The sequence below is a fragment of the Phallusia mammillata genome, chromosome 4, assembly GCF_965637545.1.
Source record: "Phallusia mammillata chromosome 4, kaPhaMamm4.hap1.1, whole genome shotgun sequence".
NCBI lineage: Eukaryota > Metazoa > Chordata > Ascidiacea > Phlebobranchia > Ascidiidae > Phallusia > Phallusia mammillata.
The window spans coordinates 15,308,610-15,324,412 of record NC_137255.1 but is presented as its reverse complement, the minus strand read 5'-3'; the positions used below and the strand labels follow the sequence as shown (position 1 = coordinate 15,324,412).

The window sequence follows — 15,803 nt, the reverse complement described above, 5'->3', positions numbered from 1 at the left end:
CGGTCAAGTATAGTCTAATGCGCCAAGTCTTGTGTGTATATTTAAGATATGCATCTAGTTTTGTTAGAAACATCGAATTTCTCTGGCCAGCTTTGCCTGCAGCTATTGGTGGCATAAAGATAAAATGCAAATCAAGAGATGGCGCCCGCACAAAATGCATTACACGACACATTATGTGTCATATACTCCTCACGTTTGCAATTTGTTAACATTCTGCAGCAGACGAACGTATTGTGCGTTCGTGCCTTCCATTTCATTAATGTTCAGATTAAACAAATGTTTCAGCTTTCCCCTTTAACGCAACATGAAGTTCATGTTAAGAAAAGCGTTGGTATTTCCCGCACTCGCATAGCTTGTTGCTAAAGTATCAGCAACAAAATTCTGGACAGAAAAAAAAACAAGTTTCGAACAAACTATTTTTTATCCTGGGTGTTAAATACAATGCAATCAAAATGCGTTGAAACGAAAAATAACGACGTTTCTACAAACTGTAACTCAGGTCAGCCACAACTTTCAGAATATGTTTGCATAAATGGCACAAAAAGTGTTAATCATTTGTTTTTGTCATATGTTGCATGGTCATGTATCTTTATTATTTTGATGGCACACATAGCAAATTTTGCATACCAACAGAACCTTTATTAACCAAGGGCTTGCCATTTCGATACGATTCAGTAACATTATGATAAACCAATTATTCAGAATCGTTTGTTAACAATCTTTGTATTGGATAATAGTCTTGGTTTTTTGAATCTTCAAAGAACTGTTGTATCTGATGTACAGGTCGCCGATGTACAGATGGAACAAGAAACAGCACACACAAGGTCTGAAACATAAACGATAGTGTTAATTAGTAATATATTTGCTCCTCGTGTATGCACTAGTACTACAATCGGAGGGCGGCAAAACTAGTCAAATTTTGAAAAGAAGCTAAAAAAAGTAACTAAATTCATTATGTAAGAAGTAACTTACCAACAGTATTGCGAGCATGATAAACGGGATAAATGCAAATCCGTGAATTGCTGCTGAACTCACGGGAAAGATGAATGTAATCACAGAAGAAATCACCCAAAAGAATGTCGCACCGATCCACAGCGAATGTGGTCGAGTCATTGTTGTCGTTATTTCACTCGGATAGGCTGAAACTGTCATCAAAGGTCCACTAGCAGCCCCCATCGTAAGTAAGGCCAGACTCACTGTACCAACAATGCCCATGCCAGGAATAATGTAAGTTAAGGCTTGCGATACGCACAGAAGTATCTGAGCAGCAACAACGATAAATAGACCACCGACAATTACTTTTTTTGATCCAAAGTGGATAAGAAGACTCGCACCGATGATAACAGAGATGGAAAGTACCGCGTATATACCTAAAGCACAAATAAATTTCAGCTTGTAAGTCTATGGGGTAGGGTTTTAGGAATACAGTAAACCTTGGTTAATCCGGACCCCTTTGGACCAAAAAAAAATTTTCCGGACTTCGAATTTGGCGAAGATCCGGATTAACCGAATTCAGTTTAAGCGAGGTATACTGTATATTAACTTAGACTCAACGAATACTTAAGCGGAAACGTAACTATAAGACACATCAAAAACGTTAAACATTACCCAGTGCATAATAGTTGGAATACTCTGGGGAAAGACCTGATAGCGCAACAATCGTGTTGGTAAATTGCACCAGAACTGGCAATCCTGTAGCCTGCAACGTCAACTGTAAAATAACCACTGCCAACATTTGGCGCTGGTACTTTCGGGTGGCGAGAATTTTTCGAATTGGAGTCTCTTTTAGATGTCGTTCTGCAGCGATTTCGGATCGAATTTCTTCGTATTCTTCCACCAGGGCTTGTCCTTTTGCATGTCGAAGGCGTTCCAAAAGCAAAAATGAGGATGCTGACATATCAAAGCCTTCCTCAAGGTCATCCCATTGGTTTTGTTTTTCGATGTGCACATGGTGTGGTATTGTATGTGGCACCCATGGATAAGCAAACAAATAGAGTATCGAGAAAATGACTGGCAGCGCCACTGCATAAGGCCACGTAGTCAAACTGCCTAAAAGCTCCGGATGAGCAATAATGTTGGCAAAACCAGCACTGACCATGAGGATCCAACCTTGTGGCGCCTGATCGACTGCTACTGTTTTGCGGCTGGTGATTTCAGCAATGTATAACGGGCCGAGACTAAAACTCACTCCCTTGACGAATCCATCTATTAGTCGACCCATGATTAAAGCCTCATAAGCATGAAACGCGTACGTCACCGGCGACATGAGAATAATAGAAGCTATACAGACCAAATGAATTACAGCCAAACACAACTTTAAGCTGTAAAAGTGATAAATTTGGTTATTAGGAACTTTAACGTGAGACTGATACAGAAAAGGCTATCACTATCAAAAAAAAAAAAACTTCACCTATTTTTGAAAACAAAGGTCTTTACCTTAAGTAGTTCAACCATAGTGGGGTTGAAAAAGCACCAAAAGCAGCTCCAATCATCATCATTGATTGCGCTAAATTGACTATCACTTTAAGTTTTGTGGTCGGAGGAGTTATATTGTACCTTGAAAATAAAAAACTTCAGTATCATAAAAAGACGAGAAACGAAACTATAATTTAAATGAAAAACTTGCCTCAAGTGAAACGACTCGTTTACGAATGTCTGAAGAGTGGGTCCAATAGGGTTTAATACCACCAAGTTCAATCCTGTTGGAACAAAGATTGTGACATGGACCAAAGCAATAAGAAAAATGCATTGGTTGGATTTGACCCGTCTCATTGGTGTAGTTGTTGTTAATTTCCCAAATTGCCGAACGCACTTTAAACGAAAACTGCCTCCAACACAAAAAATCTTCCTCAACCACAAGTTTGTTTAAATGTAAATGTAATTTAAGTTATACTGTCGGTAACTGCATAAGGTGGATAGACCATGGTCAAAGCAACATCAGTTTTGTTGCGCTTCTGCTTAAAACTACCTGTATAGAGTGAACAACTTTTACTGTTATATATATAATACAATACAACATGTTATTTTTCAGCACCAACTTCTGGTATCCTTTACATGTATTTCTTAGTGCAGTAAAATATATCCATAAGTATGCACTAAGCGCCGTTCGTTGCGATTGTATCCTTTCCACAAGCAGTGCACGAATTAAAAAGGTGTAACACTTCACGCACGCTGTTTTAGTTGGAACAAGAAATGCGTCACGTTATGAAGGTAGTTCGTGACTTCTGTTTGGGACCCGATAGTCGGAAACAAATCCCGGTCTTTTTGCACCTAATATACGCCTAAAACCGTAACAATTTCTTGGGTGTAAATCGGTTTATTGGATGCGCAGCGGTATTGTACAGAAGGACGAGTTTTTTGGCGTTTTGTAAACGGCTGTTAAAGATTTTACAACGAACCCATTAACACTCCGTTTAATGTTTATTTGCGAACTATCAAAGTTCATTATGGGGCTTTGATCGTAGGCCTACGTAAGTTCGTTGTGACCCTTTTACTTCATTGGCAACAAAGACCAAATTGTTTTTCGCTGAATGAAACAGTCTCGTTAAAAACGAACAAAAAAGGTAAATTTATGGTGGGATCATCAGGACGTTTATGGAGCAACCTATTTAAAAGTCGGTTGTTCAAGGTCGTTGCAAAGATAGGTTGCGAAAGTGCAACACTGCTATCAGGAGTTTGAAGGGGAACGAAAACTAACGATTTTGTGTTTGGTGTAGCTAAAAAGTGTTTTAATTTATTCTGTGATTTGAATAAAAAATAGGCACACTTAAATTTAGAATGACGATTAGCCAAATTGAAACGTCGGACAGTCGGGGGTAACGCAAGAACTTCCGTCTAATCGGTCAAAACGTAACAAAATCAGAATTACCATGATTATATACATCTTCGGTATGGTTTTGATATTTTCGGTAAATAATGCTCTGCGCAATCTTCAATCGAGCCTTAACATTAAAGGCGGTTTAGGTAAGTTATAACTCAACTCAACAAAAGTATACTTTGAAAAAAATGTAAAAAAAGTGTTGATTTGTTTAGCCCTGTATCCCTAATTGGACAAGCTAAATAAGGCTGTACTGTTTTCCGGCTGCTAGACTTGCACAGACAAACGATTAATCTGTGTGAGTGTACTTCCTGAAAATTAAATCATTATTTTTGTAAGGAACTACATCTCTTTCTGTCATGACCGGTGCTTCAATATTATTTGGGGTGTTGATTGCCCCGGTGGTAATGTCTTATGTCCGCGCAAAACAGGGAAATGTTATCGCAGATGTGACGTTTTTGCTTTATGTTGTTGCAAACTTTACCCAGGCAAGTAAGCATCACAACAAAACAGTACACATGTGTATGCGAATCGTCTTCATATGTTCATAGTGTTGTTTGCTTATAAGTTAATAGAACTTTTGCACAGTTTACGGAACATTGATACCGACGAGCTTTTTTAATGGCCTTGGAAAAAACTTGTTCTGGTTATGTGTGAGCAAGATGAACATTTACTTTGCATACCGCTACCTTTCGTATGGAAAGAAAAGTTTGATTGACTATGTTGGTCATATCACTGCGGTTATTTCTTTTCTGGCTATTTTTGAAGCAGGTAAATAAGCAGCAAGCTTCTTTTATGCCAGTATGTATATATTTTATGTTCGGTTTTATGTCAGTATGTATATTCGTGTTTGTCTTGCAGGTCTCTGGGAATATTATTCCCTTCATAATGTTTAAGATATCGGAGTCCCAGTCAATGTCACTAAACTCAACAATTATAGATGGTAATGTCACAGTTATTGGAGGGTAAGTATAGTAACTATATTTTATCAACTTATTTTACAAGTGATCCATTTTACAAATAAATGGCAAGAAAAAATAGCATGTACTTAAACACCCCAGTAACGACCAAAAACAATATTCCGATTTTCGCGTGTTGTTACCAAACAATTTAAAAACACAAATTATAAAAGTCACCTGTTTTAAAAACAAAAAAGTTTTAACAAATCGGATACATGTACAGGAAAAATAGATTCGCGTTTTTTCGCAAGACTGCTTTCAGTAGCTGTAACTGGCCACCGGGTGGTCATAGATTTTCACATCGAAAGCGACAACTTTATCGAGGTTACTTTAAATAAAATTTGTTTACTACATGACCTGTTTTACCAGCAGTTATGTTTACAAACACCGCATTCAGCCATTGTAAATTAAAGCAAATATTAACCTATTACTTCGTTCAATAGACAATTTATGGTCGCTGATTACTGCGGTGCAAACGACTGCCAAGACAGCTCCGTTACAAGCGGTGTGCAGTACCAGCCGGCCGGTCAAGCTGCTTTGTATTGTGTAATGGGTATATTTGTAGTGCTGACTATGATTGGTCTAGGTTTACACGTGATTTTTCTGCCCAACGTTGAAAAAGGTATCACCGACTCAAATCCAACGGTTAGATTTCTTTGTCATTATTCTCATACTTTACGATTATGTAGGCGACGTTCAGGATGATTGTGCAACAGAACACGCGGAAGCACTTGACAATGAGGCTTGCCTTCCTGGTGAATGTGACTTTGTTGAAGATAACGGAAAGGATAAAGAGCCTGAAAATGGGAAAAATTATATTTCAAAAAACAATGATGTTACTTCTCCTGCGGCGCGCGAAGTAGAAAAAGAGGTCTGAAGGTAATATTATTCATATGTTTTTGCAAAACAATGCTCTAAACAAGGCAAGTCCTATTTCAACGAATATTACGTGAAATTATTTAGAAAAGAACACTCGTTTCGCGAATCTAACTTAGGTTTCCAGAGGGTTTTATGATGGCACGCGTGAAGTATGTTCTGTTACAATAAAAAAAATCATAAACCTAATCCCATTATGTAACCTTCGAGATACACTTCATAATGCTGTAAAAATACTCTATACACTCATAACTTACGTGGTAATAATAAGCAGTTCACAACGTTGCCAGAAAGAAAACTGTGAGCAGGAGCATGACAACACAGAGCAAATCAGTTTCTTTGAGAGAACAAAACGATCCTTTCAAGACATAAAGACGCTTTGGATGTTTTTCCTCAAACCGATGCAGTTATTATTGATCTTCCCCTACTTACAACTTGGGCTGAACGTCTCCTTTAGCGCTAGCGAAATAACACGAAGTTATGTGTCCTGTGTTTTTGGAGTAGCTGAGGTAAATTTTGATTTTTAAGTCGAAATTCAACAAATACGTATTTGTATACACATAACATATCGTATCGTTGCCACATCTCTTGAGGTTGGCCTATGCATGGCGATGTACGGAGGGGTGTCGATGACCAGCGCATTTCTTTGCGGAAAGGTGCGATGATAAGACTTGGAAGGTACAAGTTTCGTAGGTCAATAAAATAACTAAAATTCGATGACATTTCAAAAACATTGTTTGTTTTGTTGCAATCAGAGTGTACTCGATCTACTCGGCATATGTTATCAACATGGGAATATATTTGTTTTGCTTATTTTGGATTCCTTACGCGAATTTAAGTATCGGACTAATGTATGGAATGCTTTGCCTTTCGGGTCTTGTTGACGGAATTTATCACACATTTATTTCCGGTAACACAAGCAGATTACAACATTTTTGGTGATAGTCTGTGTAGTAACACAACTTAGGCAACACTATTTAATAGTTAAAGACGAACACTTATTTGCATGGAAATCAAAATTTACGTTCATATTGCAATTCTATGCTTGGGAGCTATCACATATGGTAAATCTTAGAATTGTTTGGATAACAATAGCTAAAGGCATCTCGATTTCACCTTATTTTTGCAGGTACCGTCGAGTTTCAGATCAGAAAAACAGAAAACTTACAAACGTCCAAAACTGATCTACCAAGTGAAAACACATATTTATGCGTAAAGCCGTTCCACAAATATCGGCAGTAACAGAACTGCTTAGAAACTAATGTTCTGTAAATTTTACAATTTTTAGGTCTCAATTTGTACATTTTTGTACAGTCTGCGAGAAAATCTTGACCCATTTTACGTTTTTGGATAATGTACGTGTATATATTTGTAAGCAATCGATTGTAATAAATAAACTCCACAAACACGATGAAACATAAAAACGTGCACATTTGAATAGAGCAGTGGTTCTTAACCTTTTTTCCTTGCTGCACCCCTTACAAATCACCAACCAGTTTTCGCACCCCCCTGGGTTTTTGTATTGGTATAGAATAGACCTAACCAACCTTAATGATTCAGCATCCCCGCACCCCCTAGGAACAGTGCTTGGGGTTAAGAACCCCTGGAATAGAGCCTAAGGCTCTTCATGGGCTGCTTGGATTATTTTACATTATTTTTCATGTTTTTGTAGAGTATCGTCAGAGGTTGATTATCGTAAACTCTTTTACCATCGCACCTGCCGTTACAGATTAAGTTCTGCTTTTTACGAGTTTTGAGTTTAAAGTTCCCTGGTCGTTAAAAGATTAATGAGAAAATAAAAAATCGCGTAAATAACATTTATAAGATAACGTGCCGACACCCTCAAATAGCATATTCTATAAACTTTTCGGCTTCTTTTTCGAAAAATTTACATGGCATTATTGGATTAACCAGGACAGGGTAAAAGACAATAATTGACACCGCTCAATGGGACGTTTCTTTGGTTATGTATAGTTAGGGCAAAAGTCGTTGTTTAACATATATGATGCGATGTAATTATCATGCAATTCCCAAAAGAAAAAATGACCATGATTAAATCGCCAAAATGAATCCACAATGATGAACCACGACGAAACTACTACTCCAAAATTGCCGCGATGTAATTACCACGATAAAATTACAACAATAAAATTGGCACGATAAAAGTACCAGGATTTAATTTCTAGGTTGTAGCTGCCACAGTAAAATTGCACACGAAAGTGTAGAAGATGAGAGCATCAGAAAATACCAACATTGACAAAACAGATATTTTCGCAAACTTTCTATTCCTAACAGGATCAATTAGTGCTTTGAATTATTCTTAGTAATATAGACACTGCAACCGCCAGTGAGCTTTTACAGGCAACATTGTCGGACTAATATACACGCCACTCTATTAACCAATCACAGTACGACAATCTAAAAACTTGTTTTGAGCCCGTCAGAAATTAAAATTACAATAAATATGATAAAATATATGCAAACAAGCATTTTCTTTTAAAATATAACCGATCCGGGGTGATCCAATTTTTATTAAAGCGTTAAACGAAAAATACCCGAAAAACTAACTCTAAGTCTTACATGTTCAGTGTGGCAAAAACGAAGCTCCTGTTTTATGTCTATTTGCGAACAACAGAAGACAAACAACCACTGCCCGCGGTTTGGGATGACGTTCGTTGCAATATTAGGCAACCAGAAGCAAACCGGTTTTCGCTGGTTTAACTAGATTTTTCCGATTTAAAACAAGCAAAAAGGGGTCAATTTACAGTGCGGCTAAGCTAACCTCAAGGCATTTTTCAAAGACTCTTGTAATTCATATGTACTATGTCGTTGCAAAGGTAGGTCGCATAGATGCAATAAGTATTAGTAAGAGTAACGAAAAGCTTAACATTTGGTGGTACAAAAGTGTTTTACTCTTTGTAGATTTTACTTTGTAGATCACACTTCTAAGAATGTTTGTGTAAATGTATTTCAGGCAAAGATCAAACACAAGTATGACGGCTCGCCAAACTGAAACGACTGACAAGTCCGAGGAAACGCAAGAGCTTCCGTCTAATCGGTTGATGCGTAACAAAACCAGAATTACCATGATTATATACATCTTCGGAATGGTTTTGATATTTTCGGCGAATAACGCTCTGCGCAATCTTCAATCGAGTCTTAACATCGAAGGCGGTTTAGGTAAGTTACCCGTAAAGTAAATAAAGTTGTTAGCTGTAGGATTATTGATAAAACGAACTTTGAAGTTTTGCGGCCGACTGCAGTCTCACATTGTTAATTATTATGTTCTGATTAAAACTTCTAATATTTTACAAACACCGCGTAAAGTAATACAACATCCTTATGTATATCGATTGCAATAAAATTGATTATTTAAGGGACTACATCACTTTCGGTCATGATGGGTACATCTGTGCTGTTTGGGGTGTTGGTTGCCCCAGTGGTAATGCCTTATGTCCGCGCAAAACAAGGAATTCTCATCGCAGATGTAACGTTCTTACTTTATGTTGCCGCAAACTTCTACCCAGGCAAGTAAAGTTTACCAAATAAACCATATATGAAATAGCTGTAACACAAGCACTGAATACAAAAAATCTTGCACAGATTATGGCACATTAATACCAGCGAGTCTATTAAGCGGCATTGGCATAAACCTGTTCTGGGTATGTGTTAGCAAGATAAACATCTACTTCGGGTATCGCTACCTTTCGTATGGCAAGAAAGGGCTGATTGACTATATAGGTTATATCAGTGGATATTTTTACAGTGGATATTTGTCAACGCAGGTAACTGAATGGCAAGTTTTATTTTTAAGGTTAATGTGTATATGCTAACGTAGCGTTGGGTTTGCAGCTTTTAGGGAATATGATTTCCTTCATAGTGTTTAAGATATCGGAGTCCCAGGAATTGACTGGAAATTCAACAATAGATGTTAATGAAACAATTACTGGAGGGTAAGTAGTTTTTATCAACAATTTACAAACACTCAATGTTATAAAACAAATTACAATATTAAAAAAAAACTTGGTAAAACTATAATAAACGAACAACATCAGATGAGGACTTTATATTGTTGGTATAATAAAATTAAAGCTTAAAATTAACATATTTCATCGGTTCCAACACATAGTTACACAAAAAGTACAGGTAGGGACGGGCAATATAGAATAGGGAATCCAGAAGGTTCCGAACCCTAACATGAACGAATCGAATTCTCGGTTGATATCGCGTTTGTAGACCTATCCATGCGTTTTCGGTTTGAGAAAATCCCACGCCACGATTGTGCAATTAGGAACACACAGGATGACATGTTTTCAGGTGTTGCTCACAAAAAAAACAACAGTAATTTAGTTAATTGTTGAGGTAAACATCACATGACCAGTAGACGTTCCTATTTCTAAAACTTGACTGGTTCACAACACAGAACGGTAAACAATGTAATTGGATTTGGTATTCTGGATTTGTATTATTTATTCTAGAATAATTTTAAATTGTAAACTATTCTGATTTGCCAATCCCCTGTAACAGGTCACCAACAGGTTATCCGTTTCAATATCCAAAAGTGCTCTTTAAACAAACAAACGTTTGTTTAATCTCTGAACACTTTCTAAAATCAAAGTTTCTAACTTATGCTTATTCCAATAGACAGTTTAGTGTCGCTGATTACTGCGGTGCAAACGACTGTCAAGACAGCTCGGTTACAAGCGGTGCCCAGTACCAGCCGGCCAGTCAAGCTGCTTTGTATTGCGTAATGGGTATCTTTGCACTGCTGACTGTGATTGGTCTAGTTTTACACGTGATTTATCTACCCAACGTTGGCGAAGGTATAACCGATTCAAATCCTAAGGTTCAGATTTATTCGGCTTTATTCTCATATTTCATGTTGTTGTAGGTGACTTGCAAGTTGTTTGTGCAAACAAACCATTAGAAGTATTTGTTAATGAGGCTTATCTTCCTGGTGAATGTGACATTGTTGAAGATGAGAGAAGAAATGATAAATCAGATTATGATGTCATTGATATTTCTAACAATAAGGATGTTGCATCTCATAACAATAACAACGAAAATAAGTCGAAAGGACTTAAGGTATTAACGGTTTTAACAAAACTGCTTTTGCGAAGAGCGAAACAAGTTCCGCATTAAGTAATTAAAAATTTTAAGTAAAATTTAGATATTTTGTAAAAACTGCATTTTTAAATGAGTATTAACACGCGCTGTTTTAGTGTACTTAATCAAAAATATCATTTATGTTGGCTACAAAACATTTTGTAATACCAATATTTATGTGTATATAACAAGCAGTTTGCAAATTGCTAGAAACAAGAATGTGAGCAGGAACCTGACAACGCAGAGCAAATCAGTTTCGGGGAGAGAATAAACCAGTCTGCAAAAGGCATAAAGGCGCTTTGGATGTTCTACCTTCGACCAAGGCAATTGCTATTGACTTTTCCCTACTTACAACTCGGGTTTAACGTTGCGTTTAGCGCCAGCGAAATAACACGAAGTTATGTGTCCTGTGTTTACGGAGTGGCAGAGGTACTTTTTTAGTTATGCAGACTAAATATAACAAAACAATACATAACTTATATGATAAAGAAAGACCATTCACCAAGCTCACAGTAAAAATGTCGTCAAATAGAACACTATAAGATCTTCTTTGCTATTTAAGGTCGGACTATGCATGGCGATGTACGGAGGGGTGTCGATGACCAGTGCATTTCTTTGCGGAAAGGTCATGATAAGATTTGGAAGGTAAATAAACAAACTTCGACATACAAAAACATTTCAGATGGGTGACATTGCCTAAGTTTGTTTATTTTGGCAGGGTTTACCCGATTTACTTGGCATATGTTATCAACATGGGAATATATTTGTACGCCTTGCTTTGGATTCCAAGCGAGAGTTCAAGTATCGGGTTAATGTATGGAATGCTTTGCGTTTCTGGATTCGTTGATGGAATTTATCAAACTTTTACTGCAGGTAAAACAAAAGAACTATAGTGTTTCCTGGTTATAATTCAGAAAATTATCAAGCTTTGAAAGGTAATCGACAATCATGACCGATAAAGACATAAACTATAACCCTTAACCAAAGTTGTAAACGGGTATGAAATTGGAGCCGGAATTAGGCCCGAACATAAAAGTACAAGCCTGAACCCATGCCTCAACCCGAATGGTTTTTGAGAAACCCGTTTAGGACTGAAAGTTTGTATGAAAGGCCTATACATTAAAGCCTCAGAAAAAAACAAGGCAAGAAACACAAGAGACATGTTAGTGTTTTTGGTTGGTCCGAATCAAGCCCGTTTGTTTGAGAAACCTAAGCCCGAACCCGGCCCAACTTACAACTCTGCCCCTAACAACCCACAAGCCTAACTTTTCTTTGATTTAGCCATAGTGCCACAAGTGTTTCCAGAGGACACAGACAAGGGATACAATTGCTGGGCGGTAGTGACTAATCTCGGTTACTTTATTGTGTACACATGGAGCACCAGCATTTGCATGCAAATCAAAATTTACATGCATATTGCATTTCTATGCATGGCAGCTGCCACATACGGTAAATATCAGCATTTTTTTGGAAACCAACATAGCAACCACACACATCTCATTTGAAACTATTTTTTGCAGGTATCGTCGAGTTTCAAATCAGAAAAACGGAAAACTTACAAGCGTTTAAAACTGACCCAACAAACGCATAACTATAAATCACACATTTTACAGTAAATACGAGATCTATTGGTTTAAACCGGAATGCATGCGGTATTATTATTAACAAATTTTGTGCTGTACATTTATAGCACATATACACATTATGATACAACTGTACGTGAGGGATTATTGCTTTTACTCTGTGAATAATGTACAGTAACAGGCATCACTACCAACATTGACAAGTGGCAAAATGTACGTTTACATACTAGTACAGAATCAGACACAATAAACAAGTTTCATCAACAGTGTAAAACACAAAGTCATTTAGTAAATCTATATCAGACATCGAAGAATACTGGTTTAATGCCTACATTTTTCGCTCCCATTGTTTTACTTTCACTGTCTTGCTTGATAGCTCATCTTCAATGTCACTTATCGTGAACGTTTTATGTCATCACTTCTGTAAATACAGCCACAAATAAACCCGGGACTATTTTGAAACCGGTTTATTCCGGATTACGCTGATCGGATTGAGTGTCGGCCGTGTGCAATAACCTTGTTTTGCAAACTGTGTTCAAAGTTACCATGCGCTCGAAAAGCCTACTACACAGACATCCGTGTGCACGATCCGCCCGATTTTCACAAAGCTTCAACCCAGAATGTTTTTATCGCTTTATACTAAAATATTACAAATAATTAGAATCTGAAAATGTCCAGTTTAAACAGAATAATTACAGCGCCATACTAAGTTACGTAGGTAACATTAGAAACAAAACAATGCTGATGAACACTGAACAATAATGTAAAGTGCTTAAGGCTCGGCATCTTTTGTTTAGGGTGAATTAAACATGGACAGAACAATGATTAAAAGAAAATATTAATCCAAATGCATTTACATTTTTTCATATGTTGTACTTTTTAAACGCGATTTATTTAAATGCTTTGAGTATGTATAACAAACATTAAAACCATGCTGCACATTAATATTTTATCTGACAGTGCGGGAAATAATACTTGCATGTCCCGAAAACAAATCAGTAGCTTTACAAACTTTCGCAATGTTTTATTTTATTCCGGTCGCGACTGGGAGTGACAAACAAACCCATGCTCTCTATTAACTGTTAAACAAAATCCTCTACAACCCAGTTTGGTCCGGTTAACACCCGCAATTAGGATTAGCTCACAGTTACGACCTCATCAACGCAATGTGACAGTATATGTTACGTCCTAAGCACTCCTTACGTCTACTTCTTGTTTACATGGTGTAAAACTAGGCTATATCAAATATATCGCTATGTCAAGTAGGACTACCCAAGGGTTTTGTAGCAATTGATACAAATTAACCAACAGTACAGGTATCGAAATGCTATGAATGTTGCACGAAGTCAGGTTGTTGTCAGGGAAATGCAAAAAAGAATTTGACAATGTTGATATATCTCCTAACATATTAGGCGTCGTAGGTGTTATTTATCCACACTACAGTTTAACAGACTTGAAATCGTGCTTAAACAACAAAGAAAGTCTTGGTAGTCAAATTACATTGCAGGATTTGTAATGTTTGTTCATCTAAACCAGGGCTTCCCAAACTTTTTTCATCGCGACCCCTATTAATCTCTTTAAATTTTCCGCGACCCTTCACGGATAATATGATAAACAATGAAAAAATACGTTTGTTGTATTTATTGAAACGACTAATTCGAGCGAAAACTAAAAACAACCTACCGGTACTCGGAGTCTACTACTTTACACGTTCAAACACCGATACCTTTTACGTGCTTTAGCCTTTAGTTTCTGTCACATTGTTTTGCAAATAGGCACTTGTCACCTTGGACCAAGTTTAGGTCGTTGCAGTGCTTTGCAAACGGACATTAAACACAGCTTAGAAATCGTAAATTTATTACGTATTTTATCAGAGAAAGTTATTGCGCCACACAATGACACAATACTTAAACGTTATTCTGTAACTCTATGTGTCATCTTTATGTTGCAATTAAAATGCCTGTGTATTTCAAAACAATTGCAATTGTTGCGTTTCAACCGACGTCTGTTCGATCAATGGCGTCACTACAAGCTCGTTTGCGCTTATCTGGAAACGTTTTGAAACCGATGTAACTTGAACAAAAACGACATTGTGACGTTATACAAAGGTCAAGGCCGGGGGTGTGCGGAACTCCCGTACTCTACCCCAGTGTATGGAGTACTTCCTGCAAAATTGGTACAGCTCTCTGCGACCCCTCAAGTTTGTTAAGCGACCCCTTCCGGGGTCGCGACCCCCAGTTCGGGAAGCCCTGATCTAAACTACATTGGCGTTGGAGGTACTACTTTCTTATCAGTTTTGACTAGATGTTTAATTATATTCGGTTTGTATGCCTTGCCAATTATGCTACAGTTTTACCAAGGTCAAATACGTCCTACATATCGCTGACCTTGCAATGCTCAAGTTCGTGTTAGCTAATTTTTACCCCCGTCTGTACAAGTATTTATATAAAAAAATAGTAAAAATACCATTTTAAAAATCTACTTTCTATCACAACTACTCCGAACACGTCGAAATTATTCACCAACAAGGGAAAATAAGTACGTTGACAAGCACATAAGAATTTTTTTTTGTATTGAAACAAGGCCGATTCTATACCGATTTTTGTATCACATTCGGATGGAATGCGTACCTTTGCGTACGCTATGAAAAAAAATTACAACAGTTGTACAAACGAATAATCGTTTTCCGCAAATTTAAATTATTGTCCAAAAACTACTCGCAAACAAAATCTTGACACCTTTTTGTGTGTTTGTATTTCGTCATAATATCTTCTTATATGTCCAAAAACTACTCGCAAACCTTGCTTAAAAGAATTAAACCAAATGTTTAACACGCCCATGCAGTAAGAAGATATTATGACGAAATACAAACACACAAAAAGGTGTCAAGATTTTGTTGCAAGTAATAATTGTTGTGGGAGCGGTTTAGCTCAGGGCTATTCAACCGGGGGCAGCGGAACCCTAGGGTTATGTACTACCCTTACAGGGGTTACGTGATCTTTAAGGGTTGCTCAGGGGTTCGCAGCGGTTTGTTGTACAAATATAAATCATAACAATATCATTGTTGCGAACAGCAATGCTCGCCTGTACAATCTAGTTAAACTCGGTTGCACCAATGATCAATTGTGACGTTATAAACACAGCCTTAATGGACTGGCAAAATTATGAGATAAATGTAGAAATGACGGTTACAAGTAACATGGCAATGCGTTTCAGTACATCGTTTAATTGAAGTAAAATGCATGTTTTTTTTCTTTGGTGTAGCCTATTACATTGGTTAAAATAATTTTATGGGGATTGCGCAAAGTTTGACAAAACACCTTAAGGGTTCTGTGCCACTAAAAAGGTTGAAGAGCACTCTGGTTTAGCTGCAACATTTATTTTGACGGTTGTTGCAAATTAAATCTCATCTTACCAAAACAAACTTAATTTTTGCAATATTTCTGATTAGTTTGGTTGAAA

At 37.2% G+C, this 15,803-nt stretch overlaps 2 protein-coding genes across 2 annotated transcripts; one reads left to right on the top strand and one right to left on the bottom strand.

Moving 5' to 3' along the window:
* Positions 1-469: 469 nt before the first annotated feature.
* Positions 470-2,297, bottom strand: LOC145224425 (solute carrier family 2, facilitated glucose transporter member 7-like). Its single transcript, XM_080090914.1, has 3 exons — positions 1,609-2,297; positions 973-1,370; positions 470-826 (listed from the first exon to the last, which is right to left on the bottom strand). The coding sequence occupies exons 1-3, from the start codon at positions 2,264-2,266 to the stop codon at positions 695-697; spliced, it is 1,188 nt and encodes a 395-aa protein (XP_079947040.1). The 5' UTR covers positions 2,267-2,297; the 3' UTR covers positions 470-694.
* Positions 2,298-8,475: 6,178 nt separating this feature from the next.
* LOC145223512 (protein unc-93 homolog A-like) lies at positions 8,476-12,349 on the top strand. The gene is made up of 12 exons (XM_080089924.1): positions 8,476-8,489; positions 8,627-8,832; positions 9,030-9,179; positions 9,256-9,437; positions 9,505-9,605; positions 10,297-10,540; positions 10,597-10,737; positions 10,969-11,187; positions 11,321-11,403; positions 11,477-11,631; positions 12,040-12,207; positions 12,279-12,349. Exons 1-12 carry the CDS (start codon positions 8,476-8,478, stop codon positions 12,347-12,349), a joined length of 1,734 nt encoding a protein of 577 aa, XP_079946050.1.
* The last annotated feature ends 3,454 nt before the right edge of the window (positions 12,350-15,803 follow it).